Below are 27,108 nucleotides of genomic sequence, written 5' to 3'. Positions count from 1 at the left end.
GTTTCCCTGTTGATTGCAGGTAATTAAATACTAATAAGGAATGAAATGGGGAAAATGGGTATTCAGTGGATTAATGTAATGGAAACCAGAATTTCAGTGTAGATTAGAAAACAAGTGAAATGAGTTTGATAGTTTAACTAACCTGCAGCACTTCTGCACCTAGTTAGGTTCTGTGTACACTGCATTTATAGTAATCTGTCTGTGGCGAGAGCATTAGACTGAGACTAACAGGTGAAATAGTAGTGCCATTGAAGTCAATGGCAAAATTCTTACTTCAGCAGGGCCAGGATTTCAGCCAAAGGGCATTAGCAAAGCGGAGAGGGGGAGATTTTGCTGCTTCTTGCTGCATTTTATTTGTGATTAGTGAGTAAACCAATCTCTTACTATCATAAGAATTATAATTTGTCAATTGCACTCAGATTTCTTTTTTTTTTTAATAAGAAAATGATTGTTCTTTTGCTCTTTGTAATCATATCTATTGCTGATTTGTGCTTGATTCTTCAAAATAATTTATTTTATACTAAAATATTATAATTTTTCTTTTAAGCTGTATTATGTTAATTTGCGAACAAGAAATGGAACCTATAGGTGGAAAAAAATTACAGACTTTAAAGGTCAACCTCCTACACCACGTGACAAGCTTTCCTGCTGGGTGTATAAGGACAGGTAATATACATCAAGAGAATTTTTAATACCTACTAACCAAAGGGAAGAAGTGTTATGTTATAGGTAGAACACAAAACTGGAACTCCAATTCAGACTGTGATTTACTCTCTGACCTTGGACAAATCTCTTAACATCTCTGTCTCTCAGTTTTACCACCTGTAACATTGGAATAATCATACTTACCAACCCTAATTTATGGAGATGTTGTGAGATTTAATTATTTTTTAAAGTGCTTTGAGATCCTTGGGTGCAAGACACTATTCAGGTGCTAAATATTACTTTTTATTTAGTTGATTATTATTAAACTGGTATTAAAGTTAATTTACTGAATTTTTAATTGCTTATGAAATTACATAGATTATGCTATAAAACATTGTTAGAATTGGTATAATTTCAAATTATATTTGTTAGCAAAAGTATTGACAATAAGAAAGGGTATTTCAATGATAACTCCCTGGTACAAAGAGCCAAGTTGAGAATACAAGCTAGGTATTTGTATTGTAACTGCTTCTTAGCATATTTAGCCAAATTGGTTGTAAAAGTTCTTTAAATTATTTAAATATATTAAACTAAAAAACAAATGTAAAAAATGTCTTTAGATTTTATATTAACCATTAAAGGTAGCTATGGTGGTAGAATTGGTCACTGAGAAATAAATCAATTGTATATATGGGCTATTTGCTGTACAAGCTATTGTAAACACATAAGAGTTACATGATATATAATGAACAAAATAAACAATTTATTCATTTAATTCATTTATTGATTTCTGGACTCCAGGTCCTCCAGGGTGTGAAAAAAACAACAACAACAACCCCCCAACACATTTAGTACTTAGTACTGCATTTTGGTTTTGAAACTCTGAATTAGCTGCAAGATGTATAAACATGTATGCAGCCATGCATCTCTTTTTAGCTGTCGATACCAGGGTGTTCAAGAGCATGAATTAATTAAATTCAGAGTCAAGTTTAATTTATGTACAGAATGAAGATCCACCCATTTCTGGTGGAAGTATGTAACTAACTCTACATTTTTGTTAAATGTACGTATTTGGGGGCAAACTACGCTCCATTTTGAAAATTTGCCATCAGTCCTCAGGAGATGTGAATTTGAAGATGAGTATTTCTTAGAAGCTTGCACAATACTGGGAAATATCTAGAGAGCTGCTGTAATTCTGCTTTCTTAGGGATGCGAGCCTTCCGTCATCCCTTGTAACCTCCCTTCTGTACAAAATCAGCATCAAACTGCCACCTCCCAAAACAACCAACTACAACACCAAATGTTCACAACCACTATTGGTGAAGAAAATATAGTCTGGTAAAGATGTGTGTGCAGAAGTATGAAACGGGGGCAGAGTTAAGCCTTGTTCTGTGGTGTGTAGTAGTTTTGGCAATGCTGAGGTGTGATAAACGTGTATGTGGAGGAGTAAAGCATGTATCTTAACTTCATTTCCTTGGTTTTGTGGGTTTGTATCAGGCATGTTTATGTGTGTAGCAACACAAAGTTTGTTTAGTAATTATATACAGTATGTAATATTTTTCTTTGTTTACACATTTAAACATTAATAGTAGAGATAATTGAAATTTCTGATTAATTAAATATAATAGCTTTTCAAAATATCAAATTGAACATTAATTTAAAACAAATGAAGTTCAATAGTTTTTTTTTTTGTTCTTCCAGATTAATATATTTTGGTGGTTATGGATGTAGGAAACACAGTGAACTGAGTGATTGTTTTGATGTTCATGATGCATTTTGGGTAAGATTTTTTTACTGTTTAAAATAAGTAGTGCCTTCTAATTGTTGAAAAGTATTATTAAACACATTACTATTATTAAAGGAACCACAGCTACTAAAACAAGGGGCCAGATTCAGTCCTGGAGTAAGTATAGTTAACTCAATTGAAAGAGAGATCTCAGGACTGTATGGTGTATATTGGGTTTAACAACAGTTCTATTGTGTATACCCTATACAGGTGATGTGTTTCCTCTGTGTAGCAGGTACAGTGGGCAATATTGTGAGGAGGGGTGCAGTGGAGGTCTTCTTCAGGGGAGTGATGGACAGTGATTTAAGTTAATGGAACTGCACCTGGTTGCACCAGGATTGGATTTAGGAAAACTCTGGGCTTTACTCCATTTTTTTAAAACTAGGGTGTAAAATTCTGGCCTCATTGAAGTGGATGTCAGATTTCCCGTTGACTTTGATGGGGCTAGGATTTCACCCAGAGATGATTATTTAGAGATACTTCATAATGAAAATGTTTTGTTATATTAATGTTGATTTACTTTTGTTTGAATATTTTTCTCTCTTCAGAGGAATCCTCTCATTTTAGTGGAGCAACGTTTCCAATATCTGTTATTATGGAGCTATAATAATGACTCCATAGGTGAGCAAAATAGAGCATAAAATGGAAAGTAAACTGTAAAATGCTTTCCATTTTACGCTCAGTTTTGCTCACCTCAAGAAACTTCCACTGAAGGTCCTTTTGGCTTTATATATATGTTTTAGGTCATTGGAGATTTTTAAAAAATGTATGAGGTTAAAGATACAAGCTGTTTTAAATTTACGGATAATTGAAAAAGTGGTTTAGAGTATCAGCTGTGTTAGTCTGTATCTGCAAAAAGAACAGGAGTACTGTGGCACCTTAAAGACTAACAAATTTATTAGAGCATAAGCTTTCGTGGGCTACAAGCCAGTTCATCGGATACATAGAATGGAACATATAGTAAGAAGATATATACATACAGATGTTAAGGAAAACTTAGCACATGTGACTCCATTTTGGTTTGGGGCCCACCATTGTTTAAATGCCAGCACATCACACACCAGGAGGAGTGATCCTTAGATACTGAATCCCTGTGAAAATCCTCCTCCTTGTCTCCAGCCTGCCTTGACTCCCAGTATCTGGTTTTTGTCAGTCTCTAACTCCCTGTCTCTTGGCTTTGATGTGAGGCCTCCCATTCTGATAATAAAAGTTACTGATGCATGACTTTAGGACCATGCTGTGTAATTAACATACTGGTATAGCACGAGGAATGCACCAAGCAGGGATAGGTGGTAGATAAGACAAGGGTTTGTTTATTGGCTAAGGTTTCCGATGCACGAGGGCAACATGCTTTGCTAAAAAGTATATAACTTTTGTATAATCTGCATTCAGGGCCCCCCCCGGCTAGCAGGGGGGCACCACGCTCGAGCGTAATAAACTTAGTATCTTTTGGGAACTCTGCAGTTGTGGACTTTGTTTCTGTCTCAGCCTAGATTCGAACTGTGCGTGACCTATCAGGTATAATTCGCACCATTGATGTGTGTGTCCTATCAGGTGTAATTCGTAGCATTTGTATGTGTGTCCTACAAGGTCTAATTCGCAGCAGTTGTATGCGTGTCCTACCAGGTGTAATTCGTAACACAGAGAAGGTGGAAGTTGCCATACAGACTGTAAGAGGCTAGTTAATTAAGACGATTAATGATGATTAAAAAGTAGTATTTCACTTTTTGAAAACTGTTCTAATTTTTGTTGTTTTGTGCTCATAAATTCAAACTAGATTTACCATATACTACATCTACAGATTACAATAATCTCAGCAGACGTGTAAAATAATCATGTTGTACTGCAGCCATTTGATATTAGACTGTTTCTTCTTTAGTTTGTTTCTATTAGATTGCATCAACAGTTATACAGAATTGAATCTTGAAAAATCAGTTGTGATTTCAATTTATAATTTATTGTGAGTACCCAAGGCTGAACTCTCCTAGATAAAGTAAGAGCAAAGTGCTGTTAAAGTAGAAAAAGTGAAATAGCTCTATTCCAATTAGATGCTTCCACTTACAAAAAATTATAGTATTGAGCTCTTTGAAGTAATGGCCAGGAACTTATAGCCTCACAGTTTTATCTGTCCACAAATACTTTCCCTTAAGTTATTATCCAGAGTAAATACCTTTACCATAAGATGCCTGGAACAAGGTACTACTTAGTTTCCCATAGTGAATTGTTACAATCAGGACTGTCCCAAGGGGGGGTTTGGGGACTGGGTCATAGGTGCCAAGGTTCTAATCTGCTGGGGGGTGCTCCCCCCGGCTCCACCCAGGTGCTGCCCCCACTCCACCCCTTCCCCCAAGGCTCCGCCCCCCACCCTACTTCTTCCCACCCCTGCTCCACTCCCACCCCGCCTCTTCCTCACCCAGTTCCGCCCCCTCCCCTGAACACGCTGCGCCCTTGCTCCTCTCCCCTCCCCCCGAGCGCCTCCTGATGCCATGAAACATCTGATCCTCAGTAGGCACTGAGAGGGAGGGGGAGGCGCTGATTGGCAGGGCCCACCGGCAGGCAGGAGGCGCTGGGGGAAGGAGGAGGTTTTGGTAGGGGGGCTGCCAGTGGCCGCTGCTTGCCTCCTCACTGCCCGCCCACCGCTCTCTTCCTTGCCGTCCGCCTGCCACTCGCCTCCCCGTTCACCTCCTCACCTTGCTTGCCTGCCTCCTGCCTTACCTCCGTGCCCGCCTCTTCATGATTTTATCGAAGCACAGGGCCCCCCAAAGCACGGGGCCCAGGGCGGTCGTCTCGATTCACCATACCCAAGGGATGGCTCTGGTTACAGTATTCATAATTAGAAAATGACATAGAAGTCTGTTTAATCATTATGCATGTTCAACTGTTGTTGGCATTAACGAGAGATAGATACATCAAGGAGAGAACAGATCCCTTATAGATTAATACTAACATTTGATATAAGAAAAATGTCTTCCTAATGAATAAAAACTTTTGCTTATACAAAGCATATCCTACTAAACATTTGAAGGCAATATTTTCTAAAGTGCCCAAATGATTTAGGAACCTACATCCCATTCTCAAAAGAACAGAATTACCAGACACATAGATGAATATGATTTGTTGGGGAAGAGGCAATGTGTTTTTTATAAAGGGAAGTCATGCCTTACTAGTCTACTAGAATTCTTTGAGGGGGTCGACAACGGTGATCCAGTGGATATAGTGTACCTAGATTTTGAGAGAACCTGTGACGAGGTCCCTTACCAAAGGCTCTTAAGCAAAATAGTCAGTCATGGGATAAGAGGGAAGGTCTTCTCATGGATCAGTAACTGGTTAAAAGATAGGAAGAAAGGGTAGGAATAAATGGGTCAGTTTTCAGGATGGAGAGAGGTAAATTGTGGTGTCCCCCAATGGTCTGTACTGGGACCAGTACTATTAAACATATTCCTAAATGATCTGGAAAAAGGGGTAAACAGTGAGGTGGCAAAATTTGCAGATGATACAAAACTACTCAAAATAATTAAGTCTCAAGCAGACTGCAAAGAGCTCCAAAAGGATCTCACAAAACTGGGTGACTGGGCAACACAATGGCAGATGAAATTCAATGTTGATAAATGCAAAGTAATCCACATTGAAAAATTCCCAACTATACATATAAAATGATGGGGTCTAAATTAGCTGTTACCACTCAAGAAAGAGATCTTGGAGTCATTGTGGATACTTCTCTGAAAACATCCACTTAATGTGCAGCGGCAGTCAAAAAAAGCGACCAAAATGTTCGGAATCATTAAGAAAGGGATAGATAGAAAATATCAAATCTTATTGCCTCTATATAAATCCATGGTATGCCCACATCTTGAATACTGCATACAGATCTGGTTGCCCCATCTCAAAAAAGATATATTGGAATTGTAAAAGATTCAGAAAAGGGCAACAAAAATGATTAGGGGTATGGAATAGCTTCCATATAAAGAGAATAATACGACTGGGACTTTTCAGCTTGAAAAAGAGACAACTAAGTGGGGATACGATAGAGGTCTATAAAATCATGACTGATGTGTAGAAAGTAAATAAGGAAGTGTTATTTACTCCCTAGGGGTCACCAAATGAAACTAATAGGCAGCAAGTTTAAAACAAACAAGAGGAAGTATTTCTTCACACAATGCACAGTCAACCTGTGGAACTCTTTGCCAGATGTTGTGAAGGCCAAAACTATAACAGGGTTCAAAAAAGAACTAGATAAATTCATGGAGGATAGGTCCATCAATGGTTATTATTCAGGATGGGCAGGTGTGGTGTCCCTAGCCTCTGTTTGCCAGAAGCTGGGAATGGCCGACTGGGGATGGATCAGTCGATGATGATCTGTTATGTTCGTTCCCTCTGAAGCACCTGGCATTGGTGACTGTCAGAAGACAGGATACTGGGCTAGATGGACCTTTAGTCTGACCCAGTATGGCCATTCTTAAAAGTGCCTTTGGCACTAGGGGGCCTAAATCCCATTGACATTCAATGAGATTTAGGCACCTACATGTTTTGTCACTTTTGTAAATGTTACCCCATGTGTATTTTAAAAATAAAAATTAGTGCATGCCTATACTTACTCTGATTAAAAACAGAAAATAAATTGTCTGTCACTTTTATGCCTAAACCCTTTTGATGAAACAAAAGGATTATGAGATTAAGTAAATGAAAAAAATTTAATTTTAGATATTTCACTCTTCTTTTTAGGAAGGGCAGATATTTTGGGGATGGCATAACGATGTTCATGCTTTTGATACAAACACACAAACTTGGTTTCAACCAACAATTAGAGTGAGTATTTTTTAAATCTTTAATCATTCTGTACTTTTTTGTAACTCCACCACATATTGAATAATAACTGTACTTTAGAGACTGATGTCAGGGAGAACTATTTTGAACATGTGGCATTTCTCAGGCTCATAACATGAGTGCATTTTTATGTTCTCCCTATCTCATAACAAGAGTAAGGGAGCATTAAATGAAACTAAAAAGTGGCAAATTCAAAGCCGGTTTTCAACAAAAGATGTAATTAGACTGGAAGTAATTGCTACTGGATGTTGTTGAGGCCAAGAACATAGTAAAATTCAAAGAGGGGCTGGATAACAAGAATATCCAGAGTTAAAGTAGTTAATACTGACAAAAAGAGTATTGGAAGGGAGATGAACCCTGAAATGAGGGTTTAAGCCAATCTAACTTTCAAGGATTAGGATCACCACGTATCTACCTACCTGCATTTTCCTCCGAGTCCTCTGGTGTTCGAAACAGGATGCTGGACAAGATGGACCACAAGCATGATCCATTATGGCCATTCCTATGATCTTGCAATCAGATGCATGTTAATGGACTCCTGCACTCATGTTGCATTCCACTGACTTCAGTGGGGTATCCAGCAGGCACAGGTTCCATCCATGCAGATCCAATTGCAAAATTGGGTCTCTAGTCATTAGAGTAGCTGTTCAGCCTTTTGATATTTGTGAAAAAAAATGGTTTAATATTGAAGGGATATATACACTTGAATGAATACTGTGTAGATTCAGTTGCTGTGTTTCATAACTCCGTTGCATCAAGGGTTTAATGCTGAGAAAGACTAACATTTATTTTAAGTGTGAACAGGAGCAGTAACTGATGTCTTGCATGTAAGAAATTCTTTTATATTAATATTGTTCCAATGATGGCATATATTCTCAGTGAGCTCTCAATAAAACTGTAATGTGAACATTTTTATATATTAATATTATAGCATAATGAAGAGCCTCATAAAATTCTGGTAAGATTACACAGACTCCATTAAGAGCTCAGTGGAAGAATTATAACATAATAAGATTGTTCGACACTTTCATGTTTCTTTTATGTGACTTCCTATGATTCTATAAAATTCTTAAGTGAAAAGTTCCATTAAAAGCTAAGGCCCCAGTGTTGCAATCCCTATTTTTTTTTTTTTTTTTTTACATAGGGAAAACTCCCGCTGGCATCAGGTGATTGGCTATTACATACAAAGTTTAAGAGTCTGATTTTTGTAAAGCAGTGAAATTTATGAATGAAGCATATTATATAAGAGCTAGGTATTCATTATTATTTCTCAATATTACATCATGGGGATATTTTTGTCTTCAAACAAATAACCTTCGCAACATACAAGATCTTTAAGCATAAGAAGGCGAACCTACTGTCTAAAATTTATCCCCAGGAGTTACCATAAATCCTGATCATGAACCAACTCCATAGGTTTGAGTAGTCAAAGTTTTGTTAAACCCTCTGCAAAATTCCTGCATTTTAAGTGCTGCTGCTTTTCCCCCACCCCCAGAGGTGACCACATGTGGTACTTTGCACCTCTGAAAAACAGGCCCTAGAGGACTTTTCCACCAGTATTACTGTAGTGTTACACTGATGAAACTCTAGAAATCAGTGGAGTATCACTGGTGTAAAACTGGAATAAAGCATTGGTAAATCAGGTGCTGAGAGAATAAACTGAACACCAAAATTTATGGCAATTTAGTTAAGGCTGAACTGTACTATAAAATGTGTCATCTAATGCCTTGGGAGTTTTGGGTGTTCCCACAAATTGTTTTGCACGTTTGCAATTTTGCCTTCATATTGGAAGATATGGGGTGCATTTCAACCTTACCATTGCATTTCATGTTTTATTGACTTGCAGTTAGACATTTACGGACACTGTACAGGTTAATGTTCTAAAAAATCTTGCATTGGCCCTTTCAGGGTGGAGTTCCACCTCAGCCTCGAGCAGCTCATACATGTGCTGTGCTGGGAAATAAGGGTTACATCTTTGGAGGACGAGTGCTGGTTAGTAGTTATTTAATTAATATTTTATTGGCAACAATATTATTTTTTGTTAATTACTTACTGAAAGCAATTTATTTATGCAGTACCAACAGAGCCCAGAATGTCTTTGCTCCTAACCCATATGTTCACGGAGAGAAGTCCCAAGATGTCTTTTTACCTCCTTGTGCACCTGCAAATAGGCTATGGACAATCTGCTTCTTCTATGCAACCCTAAGGGTGGAAGCACAAATTGCCCAAAAGAGAGCAGGCAAGTGGTAGGCCCTGGTCATATACCACTCCACACTGGTCTACAAAGATGGCTGGCCATAGGGAGGGGGCACATCCAGACAAGCATGTAGTATACTTTTAGGTCTGTGTGACTGTTAGGTCTGCACTACTTCTGGCTTAGAGTTATGGCTAGATTCCATAATTTAGTCCTAAATGATGTTCATTTCTATTTTAATGGAATCTTTTGTCTTTAGCTCATAAAATATTTTTTGTGTTTTGCATATTTATTAGTAAATTCAAAGAAGAATCCAACCAAAGAGCTTTTTGTACATATGTACTGAAACAGTATAACAAAGCTAGAGCTAAAACACCACATGGCAATTAGTCAAAGTAAATATTTTAAAAAGTCTCAAATTGAAGAAATAATGTTACTTTCAGCAGTAAGGTAAGTGTCACGTACTGGAAGAATAACTCAGTCCATTGACATTGTGCAAATGTCATTGATCACATCTTCAGATGAATCCAGGACATGAGGCATTTCAAAGGTAATGATAGAAATATATATACTTGTTGTCTTATAAGGATAGATAAGGTATCCATAAAATGTTCATAAACCCAATAAAACGGGTAAGCTGTGTGTAAGCTCCATTAGCTTTGCTTTCAAAGAAGTCCTGCCAAAGTATGACTTACGGTAGGTAAGCTTCAAATAAGTGGCAGAATGTTTGTAATCTGTGCTAAACACAGTTTGAAGGGCTTATATGGTCAAACCACTTATTTTTTCTATATCAGTGAATGAAATAATAGCAAGTGGTACATTTTAATTGAGTGGTTTTGATGTTTTATGTGCTGTCTCATGTAAATAAATACTACCAATCTCTCTCCCCCCTTTCTCTCTCTCCCCTCCAATATAATGCTGTCAGGATTCCCCCCACTCTGAACTCTGGGGTATAGATATGGGGACCCGCATGAAAGACCCCCTAATCTTATATTCTACCAGCTTAGGTTAAAACTTCCCCAAGGCACAAATTCCTTTCCTTGTCCTTGACAGTATTGCTGCCACCACCAAATGATTTACACAAAAATTCAGGGAAGGGTCACTTGGAATCCCTATCCCCCCAAAATATTCCCTCAAGCCCCTTCACCCCTCTTTCTTGGGGATGCTTAAGAATAATATACCAACCAATTGGTTAGCAATGTGAGTACAGATCAGACCCTGTGTCTTCAGGACACTGAAAGTCAATCCGGTTCTTAAAAGAAAAACTTTATTTAGAAAGAAAAAAAATAAAAATCACACCTGCAAAATCAGGATGGAAGGTAACTTTACAGGGTAATAAAAAGATTTAAAACATGGAGGATTCCCCACTGGGCTCAGCTTCACAAGTTACAAAAACAGGAATAAAACTACCTCTGAAGCATAGGAAAATTCACAAGGCAAAACAAAAGATAACCTAACGCATGTCCTTGCCCTACTTACAATTTCTGTAATTTTAGGTATATCATTCCAGGTGTATTTTCAGGAGATGTTGTACCTGCTTGGTCTCTCCCCCCCCTCCGGAGAGGAAACAAACAAAAAGAGCCACAAACAAATCTTTCCCCCCCAGATTTGAAAGTATCTTCTTTCCTCATGGTTTCTTCTGGTCAGGTGCCAACTAAGCTATTTTAGCTACTTAACCCCTTACAGGTAAAGCGATTCAGTACAGCTGCCAAGGAGGGATTTTATGCTACCCTTCTCTCTATATTACAAATGCATTCTGGGGCATTACAGAGAGAAGGCATCAGCAAGGACCATATTTTTAAAGATATTTAGGCACCTTAAATCTGGGTCTAAGTAGATAGTAAGTCAGTAGATCTGGCCAAAATGAGAAGACAATAAAGTAAAATTAAACTATATGCAGAATGCTACCCATATTATAACACTTACTACAGCTATTATGGGTAATACTTAATTTTTTTAATAATAAACTTAAACACTACTGAAAGAAGTAGAAAACTAGCCCCTAAAACTTTCTAGGAAGGAGGCAAGTATCAGTAGTTTATTTTCAAATAGACTTTTTTTACAAAAGATAAATGCTTCTTCTTCAAGTAGTATCCCATATGGGTGCTCTGCTTTAGGGGAGTGTACATTCCTGTGCCTGTGATCAGAGAGTTTTGGTAGCAGTGCCCATTTGGGCCACACATGCTGCATTTCGTGCCACTTTTTGTGGCTATATAGCGCTGTGTGACCAAACTGCCTTCAGTTCCTTCTTTCTCTATTGCCCTTGGCCTGAGACAGAGCTCTCAGCAGAGCATATTTAGTGTTGTGTTGTTGTAGTGATAGTTAGAACTATGCTCTTCCCTCATTTATTTATTTCTTGTTTAAAAAAAAATTTTTTTTCTGCTAAGAATCTGTTATCTGTAGAGTAGTGTAGTTTTTTCCACAATGCTCCTTCCCGTTAGGGAAAGATACCAGGAAAGAGGGACATGCCCAGATACTCCAAATTCATATAGTCTCTCTCTTGTCGGGAGACTATCCCCATCAGCAATGGGCGCTCTTGGTGCATCCGCTGTCTAGGAGAGGCACGCATACCACAAAAGTATATGCATTGCCTCAACTTCAAGGTATGCAGCAGAAGAGTCAGTGTTCAAGTTAAAATTTACCATGATGGAAAGCTCGCTGTGTCCAGCTTCCAATCTGGGGTCAGAGACTCCCTCTGAGCACTGGTCCCCATTGACCTCAATGGCAGGTTCAGAGAAACATTTCCTGCTTCCCTCACAGAGGAGACTGCTGCAGTCCTCGCAAAAGGCCACCATGAAGAGAACAACAACCTCTTCTACCAGGGAACCTGCTAAAAAGAAAAGTTCCCCAGCATGCTTGATGACATTGGTACTGGCCACAGCAAGGTTGAACACCTTTGAGTTGGTGGGATCCTCTGGTATCGCTGGTACCGTTAAAGCCAAGAACCCTAAGAGGGTGGGCTCAGAAAGGAGTGGCAGAGATAAGCCTAGCTCCTCCATGCCAGTACCAACTGAGCCACTCAGACATGCAGCACCAAGCAGATTGGCAGCACAACAATTTACCAGTCCCTCAGCAGAGCACAGAACCCCATTGGCACTGATAACCACTTTGACTATAGTGGTACTACTGCTAATGTCTCCCTGTGGTACCATAAGAATTTTGTTTTCAGAAGGACTTTATAGCCAATTAGTTAATTTTATCATTCATTTATTGTGTGATATGATTAACATGCTATGTCATATATAATCATTGTATTCTCAATAGATTTAAATTGTAGGATTATAGAAATATAAGACTGATTGGTAGCCAGAAGGGATAAGTATATATTAGGTATCTAAATAAGTAGGGCTGAAACACAATGCGTACAGGCTGAGGCCCGTAGGATTTTAGCTTAGCCATAGTAGGCCATAGGCTTAAGAAATGCTTGACATAAATAAGTGACTAAAGAATGACCCAATGGTACAAGATTATGGGGAAAGATGTGCGTATGGGTGGTATTGCAAAAAATTAACAATAAGAGAAGTTTTTTGCTTACAAGATACCTGGTAGTCACATTTTTCCCTAATCACAGGGTGCACCCCAATCACAGGGTGCATCCTAGTGCATTAGTGCACCCTAATTACAGGGTGCATTATATCGTAAATGTTAATGAGGTATAGTTGGAATCACATTATAAAAAGAGGGTGCCCAGATTGGGCAAGTTGAGTTCCTTATGGGAAAACTCCAGCAGGAACTATCCCTCTACTGATGATCAATTGGCAAGGCAGCCATCAGAGTATAAGAATATCATTAAGGATGTATATGTAACTTGTGCATGGGTCTTTATAGGATTTCTATATGCTTGGTGTGACAAGATGGCTGATTTCGTATGGTGGGTCCTGAACTTTTCTGGGGTAGGGGCTAAGATGCCATCCTTTGCCCCTGCTCTTGGGTGCCGAAGGCCCTGCTAGTGGCCTGGGAAGGTGGTGGTGGGGGGTGGGTTTGCTCCTCCCTCTAAGTCCCAGCCCCTCTCAACCCCTGCGGGTTTCTTACCCTCTTCCTCCTTGGGTGGGGTTATCCTTGGTCCTTAGACGCTGGGGGAGGGAATCTCCCTGCCCTGCGAGGGCAGGGTCTCCCTTACTTCAGTTCTCTGGTCTTTCAGCTCTCACAACACACCTCCAAACTCCAGTCCTCTCTCCTTCCTCCTCTTTCCCTGACTTTCTGAAGCAGGGGGTTTTATTAGGTTCCTGACAGGGCCTTAATTGACTACAGGTGCTCCAATTAACCTGTAGCAACCCTCCCTAGTCTACAGGGAACCACGCCTTAATATGCTAGGGCTTATATATTTCCCCTCTACCACTGCTCCCTGGCCCTCCTGTATCACATTGGGTAATCATGACTTTAATAAAACTTGAAACACAGACTAAACCTTGTACTTGTAAATGTATGAGTGTCACTATCCTTGGTCTTTATGTGTTCTTAGAGACTATACGTCTAAAACAAGTAGCAGAGGTGACTTTCACTCTGAGCTTGAAACTGTAGCCACCAGAGCTGAACCTATGGTGGTGTAATACCACATTACAAAATTCACTTGAAATAAAATAAAAGGCTACAACTTGTTGGTATGTGAAATACCGGAATCTCCTTGGTACCGATATTGCTCTGGTACACATCGCATACCCAGTGCGCTCGACACTGTCACATTCAACACCGCCATCCAGATCTGCCCCCTTTATCCAGTGAGGAGGACAATAATGAGGAAAAGGACATTTACTTCTCATCAACACTCCGCTCAGACAACTACTAGCCTTTGGTACAGGCCAGATGTCAGCCTAAGGGTTATGCACATAGATGGTACAGACATACATGGATGCCACACATGCCATTCCCACAACAATGGCCTTACTGGGATCCATGGGCTGCATACAGGCAACAATTTTCCAGGCCTCCTAGCACCCATTGAGAGCTCAAGATGCTCCGCATCAGCCTCGGTAAGTAGACACACACACACCCTCCCCCCCCGAACCTCAGGACCAGACTTTTGAGGACCAGGAGGAGAGGATGGATCAGGAAGTCACCCCACCAACTAACCTCATCCGGAGAGGACAAGGAAATACTATCATGCCTTCTCCACCGGCAGCCAATGATTTTAATCAATTCCAAGAACTATTTGAAAGAATTGCAGACTCACTACAAATATCTTTGGAAGAAGTTACAGAGTCTCAACATAAGTTACTGGATATACTCCAAACATCAACCTCTTCAAAAATTGCACTCCCCATAAATGAGGCTCTGATGGACCCAGTTAAGGCTGTCTAGCAGACACCTGCCACAATACCTCCCACCTGCAAAAGAACAGACAAAAAGTATTATGTCCCCTCTAAGGACAAGGAGTTTCTATTTTCACATCCCTCCCCAGATTAGTAGGTGGTCAAGGCGGTGAATGAGTGGAGCAGGCAACACCATACTAGAAATACCCCGTACAATAAAGATTGGAAATGGTTAGACCATTTTGGGTGCAAGGCCTACTTATCAGCGACTCCGCAATTTTAAATTGCCAATTATGAAGCACTGATGGCCAAATTTAATTACACCAACTATTCAAATATGACTCAATAAATTCAGTCATCTTTGGGGGGAAAAAACAACAATTCTAGGCAATTATCTCAAAGGTCACCTTCTGGCTAGGGTGGCCTTACAAGCTTCCTTAGACCCAGCCAACACAGCTGCCCAATCAATGTCTCCAGTTGTAGTCATGCGAAGGCCATCATGGCTTCACTTCTCAGGATTTCCTGAAGAGGTACAATCTATGGTTGAAGATCTTCCCTTCAAAGGATTGAAACTGTGGACAAGATGGATGAATCCCTTCATTACTTAAAGGACTCAGTCTTTATATATCTACACACCCGCGCAAAAGAGAAGCCCGAATAAATACCATTCTGCACAGTGATAGAGACCTGCTCCATACGTTTCTTCGCAGAGACGATGTGATTTGCAAAGACAGAGGGTCACAAAATATAGGCCACCTCTACTGCTTTCCCTAGTCCCATCTGCTCCAACCACCATCAGATTCGAGACTGCCTGACTCCATTCTACCCAGTATGGCAGAGTATCACCTCAGATAAGTGGATGTTAGAAATTATCAACATCAGATACTCATTTCAATTTACTTTCCTCCCTCCTGCCCTCTCTCCCCATCCTACTTCAGGGACCTTTCTCATCAGCACCTTTTATGGAAGGAAATAAACCACCTCCTGCACTTGGGTGCTGTAGAACCTGTTCTGATACAACAGAGGGATGGGCTTTTATTCCAACTACTTCCTAATCCCGAGAAAGAACAGTCATGGAAACCCATCAAAGTTCACCAATTCAGGATGGTCACATTAGCAACAATAATCCTAGCACTGGAACAGGGGGATTGGTTCTTAACCCTCAACCTCCAAGATGCATATTTTCACATCACTATAGATTCATCAAATCAGAGATTCCTCAGATTTGTTCTGGAGCAGGATCACTACCAGTGCAAGATACTTCTGTCTGGCCTTTCTGTGGCACCCAGAGTGTTCTCCGTGATCCTTGCAAAGGTGACAGCTCACCCCTGCAAACAGGGAATTATGATATTCCCATACTTGAATGGTTTGTTTATTCAAAGCCCCCTCTCAAGAAGATACCCTAGCAGCAACACAAAGGACAATGGCCCTTTCCTCACAAGTAGGCCTCCAATCAAACATTCAGAAATCGATACTGATACCTGTACAGCACCTAGAATTTATTGGGGCCTACCTCAATGCATTAGAGGCCAAAGCCTCATTGCCAACTGTAACAGGGTGGCATTCACCGCTCACAAGCACCCCCCTTGGCAGAGTGCATGTGCCCACCCTTTCTGTATCCCTTGCAGTGAGTCTTCAGCAACTCAGCTCTCCAGCCAAGTCACACACTGTCTGTGTTTGAAATAAAAAGCAAAACCCTTCAGGGGTACAAGTCCAACTGGGACCTCTCTCAGTGCCCTCTGTAACATCTCTTTACCTGCAGCCCTGTCCTTAGGCTCACTCCTCAATCAGTCCAGCAGGGCCTATCATAGTACTCTGGTTCAAACTGTCTCTCAGCCCCTTCTATACTCTCTCAAATTGCCCCTGCTCTGGCATAGAACTGTGCCCCAGGGTTCCCTCCCTGGAGGCAGTGTTTTCACCCTCTTGGCTCTCCTGCTGGGCCACTAAAAGAATTCAGTTCCCCCTTCTGGGCTGCATCAAAAGTCCAGGCCACTTCTTCAGCGGCTAATGGTGGTGGCAGGGGGGACATGCAGGCCCACCACTACTCCAGATCCTAGCCCAGGGACCCTATACATAGCAGCCATCCACTGCATCACTGCAATTCCCTGGGCCACTTCCCATGGCCCCAGCACATTCTTCACCATTACCTCAGGGCCTTGTCCCAGTTGACTCCCAGCAGCCAGCCCAGAACACCATCTTGCTCCCTTCCCGCATCTCTGCTAGCACTGCTCTGTCCAAGGTCCTGTAGCTGCCTCAGCCAGCCAGGCACACCATCCACACTGTTCCAGCTCCAGCAAGGAACTGAACTCACTCTGACTCTTTTTATACTAGCCTGCTGGGCCCTGACTGGCTGCTCCCTGCAGCCCCTTCTTATTGGCTGCGTCCCACACAGCCATTCTAGGCAGTTTTTTCAGGATGGGGAGATGTGTGGCAGGACCGTGAGGCCTCCAGCTGGAGGCTTCAGGGCCTAGTCCACTCTGTCACACTATCTCACAGTTTGTATGGTAACTTCCAACTTATCTGTGTATATATATATATCTTACTATATGTTCCATTCTGTGCATCTGATGAAGTGGGCTGTAGCCTACGAAAGCTTATGCTCTAACATATTTGTTAGTCTCTAAGGTACCACAAGTACTCCTGCTTTTTTTACTGTCTCACAGATTTACCCCCACTAATCAATTTGATCTCTACAGTGCAATCCAGCCCACAGGTATCAGCCAGAACATGCTTACAACTAGGACTTATGGCAATGACCACCTTTGTTGTAAGACATGCCAGACTACATATGCGCTGCCTTCAGGAGTGGCTCAGGACAGTATACATTACGCACAGAGACAATTTGAACAAGTGTCTCTTAATGCCAGTCACAGTCAAAAGCTCACTAGACTGGTGGACAAAGCCGCACAAAGTGTGTTCTTCACAGAGCCACCTCTGTCACTCATACTGACAACAGACATGTCTCTGTTGGATCGAGGAGCATATTTGCAAAATTACAGAGTACAGGGCAACTTCAGTGTCAACTTTATATATCAACCTATTGCAACTCCAAGAAGTCCGGAATGCATGTTCACACTTTTTATCACTGCTCAGAAACAAGGACAAAAGAATAATGACCGACAACATTGCTTCCATATTTTACATAAACTGTCAAGGGGGAGCAAGGTCGCAATCACTGTGTGTCGGAGCACTGAAATTATGAAATTGGTGCATTCACCACAACATCAACATCTCAGGACTTACCTACTGGGAGGTCACAACACCACAGTAGACACACTAAGCAAAACATTCTCACAGGAACATGAGTGGGAGATAGATACCATGATCCTATACAAGGTATTCAGACATTGGGGATTCCCAAGTATAGACCTTTTTGCCACACTTGAGAACATCAAATGCCCACAGTTCTGCTCAAGAGCAGGACTGGGCTACTGTTCTCTGGGGGTTGCCTTCCTCATCAAATGGGACACACATCTGCTGTATGCCTTTCCACTGATCCCCTTAATGCCCAAAGTAATTTGCAAGATAAAAGAGGAACAAGTCAGAGTCATCTTGATAGCCCCAACATGGTTCAGACAAACATGGTTCCCTTACCTCCTATGGATGACAGTATGCCCACCAGTCATTCGTCACCCTGTTCCATATCTCCTGTCTCAGGATGCAGGCCAGACTCACCACCGAAACCGAGAGATCCTCCACCTGAAGGCATGGCTCCTGCATGGTTCCAGAATACTGAGATGACCTGTTCTGAAGATGTAAAGGAGATACTATTAAATAGCAGAGAAGATTGACTATGCGAGCTACTTACCTGCACAAATGGAAGAGATTCCACATTTGGTGCGCCAACAGACATACCTCGGCTATCACCTCACCCATGCCACAGATACTGGACTATATCTAGGGCCTACCAAATTCACAGTCCATTTTGGTCAATTTCATGGTCATAGGATTTTTAAAATAATAAATTTAATGATTTCAGGTATTTAAATCTGAAATTTCACAGTGTTGTAATTGTAGGGGTCCTGACCCAAAAAGGAGTTGTGGAGGAGTTGCAAGGTTATTGTAAGGGGAAGTTGCGGTACTGCCACCCTTACTTCTGCGCTGCTGCTGGCGGCAGCACTGCCTTCAGAGCTGGGCAGCTGAAGAGCAGCAACTGCTGGCTGGGATTCCAGCTCTAAAGGCAGAGCCACCACCAGCAGCAGTGCAGAAGTAAGGGTGGCATGGTATTGAAGGAACAAAGTATGGACACTGTGTAGAAGCAAGCACGTGGGTTTCAGAGTAACAGCGTGTTAGTCTGTATTCGCAAAAAGAAAAGGAGTAGTTGTGGCACCTTAGAGACTAACCAATTTATTTGAGCATGAGCTTTCGTGAGCTACAGCTCACTTCATTGGATGCATTCAGTGGAAAATACAGATGTTTTTATACACACAAACCATGAAAAAATGGGTGTTTATCACTACAAAAGGTTTTCTCTCCCCCCACCCCACTCTCCTGCTGATAATGGCTTATCTAAAGTGATCACTCTCCTTACAATGTGTATGATAATCAAGGTGGGCCATTTCCAGCACAAATCCAGGTTTTCTCCCCACCCTCCCCAACAAACCCACTCTCCTGTTGGTAATAGCTTATCTAAAGTGATCACTCTCCTTACAATGTGTATGATAATCAAGGTGGGTTTATTATGCACAGCGCTGGCGGAGTGTCACCTTGCTTATTAGGCTCAGAGACACTGCCAAACAATTGATTACAGTGAATTATATGGATTTTCCATGGGTGGAGGGAAGTGACAGGGTAGGCAGTCCCAAACCCCTGGATAGGTTTAGCAGCAAGACAAGATAAGCACAGTAGCCAATAGTCCAAGATTACATAATGTCTCCGCCCATGGTTTCAGGTTAACAAGTAACATACAATTAGTACACAGGTGTTTTCCTTTAAACAATGTATAAACTGTGTTAGTATAAAATATATATGTTGAATTCTGATTTGGGGTCCATAGGAACGAAGTAGCTCCTCTGATTGTCCAACAGGTACATACCTGGGGGTTAAAGCAAAGAGACAAATGAAAAGTATTTGGCAATAAAGATTGCTTTTTAGTTGTTCATTTGTGTTTCTAAGGCAGGCACTGGTAATGGCTTGGAGGAGGGATGTACATCTGTGAGAGGGAGGATGTCATATCTCATACTGACTCGTTTGAACCTCTTCCATAAACTCAAGGTTGGTGTGTAGGAAGACACCTCTTCTACAGAAGAAACAGGGCCCCTTTCATTCGTTAGGTCTGTTTGCAACTTTTAGATAAAGTCACCAATTATAATTCTCCATCTGGCATCTTGCTGACCAAGCTTATCTCAGCAATAAGGAAGGTTGTCTTCTGTTTGTTCTGCTTCTTAGCTAATATTGTTCACTATTTGCCTTAGATCTCTGGCATCTTGACCAAACTCTGGACTTTGGGCCTGTAAAAAGAGCTGGCATAGTCTATATATCAGGTTGCAACATAAACAGCATATGGATTTTAGCCCTTCAGTATGGAATTGCCACCGTTACTTCTGCAATGCTGCTGGTGGGGCGCTGCCTTCAGAGCTGGGTGCCTGGCAAACAGCCACCACTCTCTAGCCACCCAGCTTTGCAGACAGCACAGAAGTAAGGGTGGTAATACTGCAACCTCCCTAAAATAACCTTGAAACCCCCTTGCAGTTTCCTTTTGGGTCAGGACCCCCAATTTGAGAAACGCTGGTGTCCTCGTGAAATCTCTATAGTATAGGGTAAAAGCACACAAAAGACCAGATTTCACAGTGGGAGACCAGATTTCATGGTCTGTGACACATTTTTCATGGCCATAAATTTGGTAGGGCCCTAACTATATCCTAGGACTAAAAAAATCAGAACTATCCTCAGGTTCAATTAGAGTTCATCTTGCAGCTGTTGTGGCTTTCCACTGCAAGATTAATGGACATTCAGTATTTACCCATCCTATAACAAAACGGTTCTTCACAAGTATTTGGAACCTCTATCCTTGACAAGATCCCACTCCACCTTGGGACCTTTATCTGATGCTACGATGCCTCACTGTTTGAGCCCATGGCAACCTGCTCACTCATACATCTATCTATGAAGACAACCTTTCTCATAGCCATCACATCCGCTTGAAGAGTGGGGGAAATAGTGGCTCCCATGATGTACCCGCTATATACAATTTTCTTCAAAGATAAAGATACATTACGATCACATCCAAAGTTCCTACCTAAAATACCTTCCTCATTCCACCTGAATTAGGCTATTTACCTCCCATCATTCTTCCCCAAGCCACATGGGAATAAAAGGGAGGCCATGCTCCACATGCTAGACTTATATGCCAAAATTATTCCTTTCTATTACTGAAAGATCAAAAGGTTCAGCTATATCTAAACAAAGGCTTTCAAAATGGATTTCCGGTTGCATTCACTTCTACTATAGTCAATATGATTTGCAAACCCTCCCCCTGCCCAGGAACTCAAACACACTCCATGAGATCAATTTCCACCTCTATAGCCTTCCTGAACAATGTACCAATTACAGAAATTTGTAAAGCAGCCACTTGGGCATCAGCCCATACAGTCACAGAGCACTATGCGATTGTGTAGGACTTAACATCGGATGCTCTCTTACGACTGACTGTCTTATCATCGCTCATGAATCCCAACTCCGAAGCCCCATCCTTCCAACAAGGGGCACTGCTCTCCAGTCACCTAAAGTGGAGCACCCATATGGGACACTACTTAAAGAAGAAAGGGGTATTCACCCTGTGCAGTAACGGAGGTTCTTCTAGATGTGTCCTTCTATGGGTGTTCCACTACTCACCCTCCTCCCCATTACTTCGGAGTTCAGACACGGACTATGCGGTAGAAAAGAAACTGGTTTGGCCGCACAGCGCTATATAATCTCCAAAAGCAGCGCGAGGGGAGCGCATGTGCGGTCCAAGTGGGCTCTGCTACTGAAAATCTCCAATCACAGGCACAGGGAAGCAGACTCACATAAAGTGGAGCACCCACAGGGACACACATCTCAAAGAACCTCAGTTACTGCACAGAGTGAATAACCCTCTCTCCTGATCTGGGGATTTTTCAGACTGTTGTGCTGAGCTACATGGGTACAAATTTCTTTTAATAGAATGTTACTTAAATACATAGTATCTAGGAAGATCTCTGAAATACTCTACTTTATCACATGCCTAATTTAAAACACCTGTTTTTGAGCGGTTTTTTGTTTGTTGTTTTGTTTTAGCAAACTAGAATGAATGATTTGCATTGTCTGAATTTAGACACTTGGATTTGGTCTGGAAGGTAAGTTTGGCCATGTGCCACTTAGTTATAGATAACAGATTGGAACTATTTAACAGTATGTTTTGATGCTATTATAGTAGCTTTTCTAGGAGGAGAATGGGAGTTTTTTAACTATTTCAACAGCTGTTACATTATTATTTCAATTTAATTTGTAGTGGCTACTAAACTGTTCTCTGTTGTGCTCCAAGGACCACTGATGCTATCAGGCAAATTTTCAGCACAGCATGTAGTGATTTAGTTGCCTCATTTTCAGACATGGGTAAATTACCACTGAAATTTTACTTTCATATGTCTTTTTAACATTACAGTCCCTATATGTCTTATGTTATGTAGATGAGGCTCTTCTTTATATTCTAGATTGGGGAAAGGTTTTAGTGTATATCAAGACAAACATTTAAGAAAGAGTAGAATTTACGAGGGAAGACTCTTTCGTAAATATTTACTTTTTGATAAAGTTTGTCAAATTATTTTTTTGCTTCCTATTATTACACTTGGTAGGGAGCATTTATGATAGAACCCACTAGAGAAGAGGAGTCACTGTTTATATATTGATTTTCATGTAGCTATTTTAGACAAATGTCATTTGATGGCCATTGTGTCTGTTCTTCCCTACGTTGCCTAACTGTCATTTCATGCAAGGCAGGGGAATGCAGTGTCTTCGAGTGTGTCCATGTGGATCCCACTCTAAGTGCATGTGACTTTTGCACAAGATTAGAATCTTTGAACAACAGTGTTCTTTGGGCCACTCCTGCACCTGCATGGTCTTGCGCCCCTCACCGCCATCCAAGTGCAGAGTGGCCGTGATTGCCCCTCATTTCCTTCTTGTTGTCCATTGCAGTGAGACAAAACAAGCAATGTCTGCTGCTACCACTTAGTAGAAATTTCTTCTCCTTTGCAAAAAGAAAAGGAGTACTTGTGGCACCTTAGAGACTAACCAATTTATTTGAGCATGAGCTTTCGTGAGCTACAGCTCACTTCTGTAGCTCACAAAAGCTCATGCTCAAATAAATTGGTTAGTCGCTAAGGTGCCACAAGTACTCCTTTTCTTTTTGCGAATACAGACTAACACGGCTGTTACTCTGAAACCTATCTTCTCCTTTGATATTTGTCATCTAGTTAGTCAGTTATGGTTAATTTCTCAATCAAATCATCTTTTTTCTTTAATTTTTTTTAAACATTTAATTTTTCTCTGGCGCTTTGCATCAATATTATAACCTACAGTGGCAGATTCTAAGCCTTTGGGCTTCTTGTGATGGACTCATTCCTCTTACAGTCAGCCATAAATAACCACTACCTTTTTTGTCTTAACAAGAACCATGTGCCAGATCACTGTTCAGTTTGCCATTCTTTTTTTTACCAGAACAAGGAAATCCAGGGAAACTTGGTTAAAGTTGTATCTTCTTGAGATCTCAGTGAGAGAAATTTCAGACCTTGAAAAAAGGGCATTAACATCTAAAATGGGACCGGTCACTTCTAAGTCACAGCTAGGCAGTGCCCGTATTAGCTGGCATGCAACACCTAACTTTAGAAGACAAAAGGGGGTCTTCATCCTATCCTAGATCTGAAAAGAGTGAAGAAATATATACACTGTCTAAGATTCAGAATGGTAACATTCTCCATCATCCCTTCTCTTCAGGCTGGAGACTGGTTTGTGGCTCTTCACCTTTAAAACATGTACTTCTATATTGCAATCCATCCAACCCACAGGAATTATCTTTGATATACGGTAGAGCCCAGTCATTACCAATATAAGATTGTACTATTCAGCCTGTCCACAGCACCGAGAGTCTTCATAAAATACCTACCTGTTGTGGTGGCCTATCTGAGGAGACATGCCATTCATGTCTATCCATATCTTGACAATTGGCTGATCAAAGGTAAGTCTCATCAGCAAGTTGCCAGAGCCCTGAACTATGTCTTTCACTTCTTCAGACAGCTGGGCCTCATGATGAATTACAAAAAGTCCTCCCACAACCCATTATAGACAATAGAGTTTACAGAAGCCTTAATCAACTCCAAACTGACAAAAACATACTGTCATAGGGGGACTGGCTCCTTTAAGAGGGAGCAGGCCCATCGACCTGTGCCTGGTAAATTGCCTTCTAATGGGACTGAAGAGAAGACACCCGGCATATATAAAGGGTCAGGCAGTAATTGGGAAGGGGGAGACAAGAAGGGGCAGCTTGGATTTGGTGGAAGGTCCCAAAAGACAGCAAGCTGCTGGAATTTCTCCAGAGAGCAATAGTGGAGAGCTGTTGCGGGAAGAGAGTTGGTAAAAGCTCAGGGCCAGGACAGCAGCAGAGGAAGTTTGCCCGCTGACCTCTTTTGAACCAACGGAGAAGGAATATCCAGGTAAACAATTATGTGGGCTGGTGTTCCAGACAAGTAACAGGGAGCTGGGAAGAACCCAGGAAAAATGTAGATCTTCAGAATCTACAAAGCTCAGAACCAGGACAGCAGTGGAGGGAAGTTTGCCGGCTGACATCTTTGAGCTTGTCTCTTTCAGGGAGAAGGAAGTCCAAGAGAATAATTTTGATATGGTGGGAGAACCCAGGAAGGACTAAGAACATAAGCCCAGCGTGGGCAGACCTTGGTTACTTTTTCATTTTTGTTAAACGCAAGGCAAGCAGACTCTGTTTATTTTGCACTTTTCATTTGGGCTTTGAGTTTGGCTAAGGTACACCAGGGAGAAATCTTGGTACCCGCCAATCTGATTAAAAAAGGGAGACTGAAGAAGAGCCTGGCTTTTGTATTATGATGAAGGACTATACGTTGGGGGGGTTATTTTGAAGCATTTATGTTAATAAATTAGCCCATAGCAAAGGCATTACTGAACAAAAAAATGAAGATGGAGTTTATGAAGACCTGTATATTGGAGACACTGAGGCTGTGGCACCTCTAGCCATGAGGGGACGCTCCAGGAGGACCTGCCTTATTACACATACCTTTCTGCAGCCAGATTTCACCCTCACTAGATGATGACCACCAGCATGAAAATGAATCCACCAACCACAATAAGAACCTGCCTCAGACTCCTAAATCACATGTCAGTATGCATGTATGTGACACCAGTAGCCAAACTTCATCTATATACAAGATTGGCTAAGGTTCGTGTTTCACTCCTTGGATCATCAAATGAGCATGCACATCGTGATTCCCACTCACATTCTGTCATCATTGAATTGTTGGTCCGACCCAAGAATGCTCAGAATGGGGTCCTCTTCTCTACACCACCGCCTTAAAAGACACTGATCCAGATCCATCAGGAACAGGTTGGGACATACCCCTGGACAGCCTCCAAATACAAGGAACTTGGGTTCAAAAGAACAATATCCTACACATAAATATTCTAGAATTACAAGCGATCAGATTAATTTGCATAGCATTCCTTCCTGTTTTAAAGAATTCTGCTATGCAGGATCTCACGGACAATACGTCTGAAATGTTTTATGTAAATAAATAAGTAGGTGCCCGCTCACCACCCCTTTGCCAGGACAGAATCAAGTTGTGGACATGGTGTCAAAAACATGGGATAACCCTAATAAATCTCCATCTCACAGGAGCCAACTATGATTTAGCAGACTTTGTAAGGAGACAATCTGTCATCAACCCTGAATAGTATCATGCCAATATCAGAGATGCCAACCCTCCCTAATTTTCCATAATCCTCCTGATTTTTATATGTAATTACAAAATTACTAATTCAGGCTTAAATCTACTAATTTTGCAAGCACACACATTATACGCCTATGTACAAATATCTGTTTGTCACTCTCAACCACTCAGTTCCGACAAACTCAGCAAATAGCACCTCGGCCACAGAGAGCATTTTTCTCCACCATCCCTATGGCACGTGCACAGAGTACACAGTGAGGGTCTGATGGGAGGCAAGCTGCGGCAATTTTGCATGTGATGGGGTGCTGGTGGATTCACTGTCCAGCCCACAGGCTGCATATTGTGTTCTGACTGCCCCGTGTGGACCCTGATGGACTATGTTAATGCACTGTAGGTGTGACAGAGAAGGCAATTCCTGCCATATCCATTAGAGACCTTATTGAATTAAGTTTAAGTAGCTTTGGGGTCCATTGTTTTAAATGAATGCCTTATATTCATTATTGTGAGCTGGGATTGTGTGTCACATCTCTAGGGGGAGGTGAATGCAAATTTCCTGCCTCTGGTTATGCAGAATCCCAGCCTTTTGAAGCTACTTCCAGAGGGGAGGACTACTGTGTACTAATTATCTGTTCCCAGAATCTGAAGATCAAAGGCCCAAGCTATTCATGGGGATGCTTGTTCTGAGCTAAGGCTATTATGAACTTGTAACCACAGGGAAACCCCTTTGTGGAGTTTGAAGGACAGACTCCTACAAGAGCTCTTGTTGGAGTTGGGGTGATCTCTAGTAAGCTTTTTAGCATGTTTCTAGGTTCTTTTATTGCTTTAGTATGTTTTTTCTGTAATGCTTTCACTTTAAGAATAATGTGCTGGCTTATAAAGAGCTGTGTGGTGACTAATAACTTCTATCAATTACCCTAAAGTCAGGCTTAAACCTAGAAAATAAAGCACAGACTGGCCTGGTTGGTCAATCTGGCTTGCTGAGGCTATCACAATGTACCCAGAGAACTGTGCAGCCTGGAAAAACCCCGGTCGGGAGGGAGAGAGGTGCAGGTGTCTGTCCAAGAGAAGTGATGGTTGAGGAACCAGGAGCCTAGAATGGGTGCCCTCAGGGGACCAGAAAAGGGGAATACAGGTCCGGTTGCCCTGAACTATGATGCTAGGTATGTAGAGTGCACCAGAAGGGTCTACACAGGATTGCTGGAGCTCAACATGCAGCTTGGGCAGTGAATCCAGCTCCCCTGACCTAGCTGACAGTTGCTGCGGCTTGCCTTCTGCACAATCTGTGGGGAAGGAGAAGCCAGAGGGGCAAATGAAGGCAGCAGTGGAGGAGGAGAAGGAATGCGACAGAAGAAGTAGAAGAGAAGGAGGACCATTTTGGGAAGGATGTCCAGGCCTGGGACTGACCAAGCCCTAAACTTCATAGGAGGGCAGCTTTCCTAGGGCCAATCCTCCCCTTCTTTCTCTTTGGGGGATGGGGCT

General features: G+C 41.5%; 1 protein-coding gene across 4 annotated transcripts in view; it reads left to right on the top strand.

Annotated features, from left to right (window-relative positions):
* The window catches only part of KLHDC1 (kelch domain containing 1), a 65,554-nt gene that overhangs the window by 18,391 nt on the left and 20,055 nt on the right, over positions 1-27,108 (top strand). For 2 of the 4 annotated variants that reach the window (XM_084631297.1, XM_084631296.1), the window contains 6 exons: positions 548-666; positions 2,347-2,425; positions 7,154-7,237; positions 9,164-9,247; positions 19,814-19,912; positions 21,956-22,014. In XM_084631297.1, coding sequence (XP_084487423.1) covers positions 548-666; positions 2,347-2,425; positions 7,154-7,237; positions 9,164-9,247; positions 19,814-19,912; positions 21,956-22,014 — 524 coding nt within the window. The remainder of the gene's footprint in view (positions 1-547; positions 667-2,346; positions 2,426-7,153; positions 7,238-9,163; positions 9,248-19,813; positions 19,913-21,955; positions 22,015-27,108) is intronic. The other 2 variants (XM_084631299.1, XM_084631298.1) reach the window with 1 other exon arrangement.

Source organism: Lepidochelys olivacea, assembly GCF_965140295.1.
Source record: "Lepidochelys olivacea isolate rLepOli2 genome assembly, chromosome: 6".
NCBI lineage: Eukaryota > Metazoa > Chordata > Testudines > Cheloniidae > Lepidochelys > Lepidochelys olivacea.
Note: the sequence above shows the minus strand (reverse complement) of the source record. Positions and strands in the feature narration are given on the sequence as shown.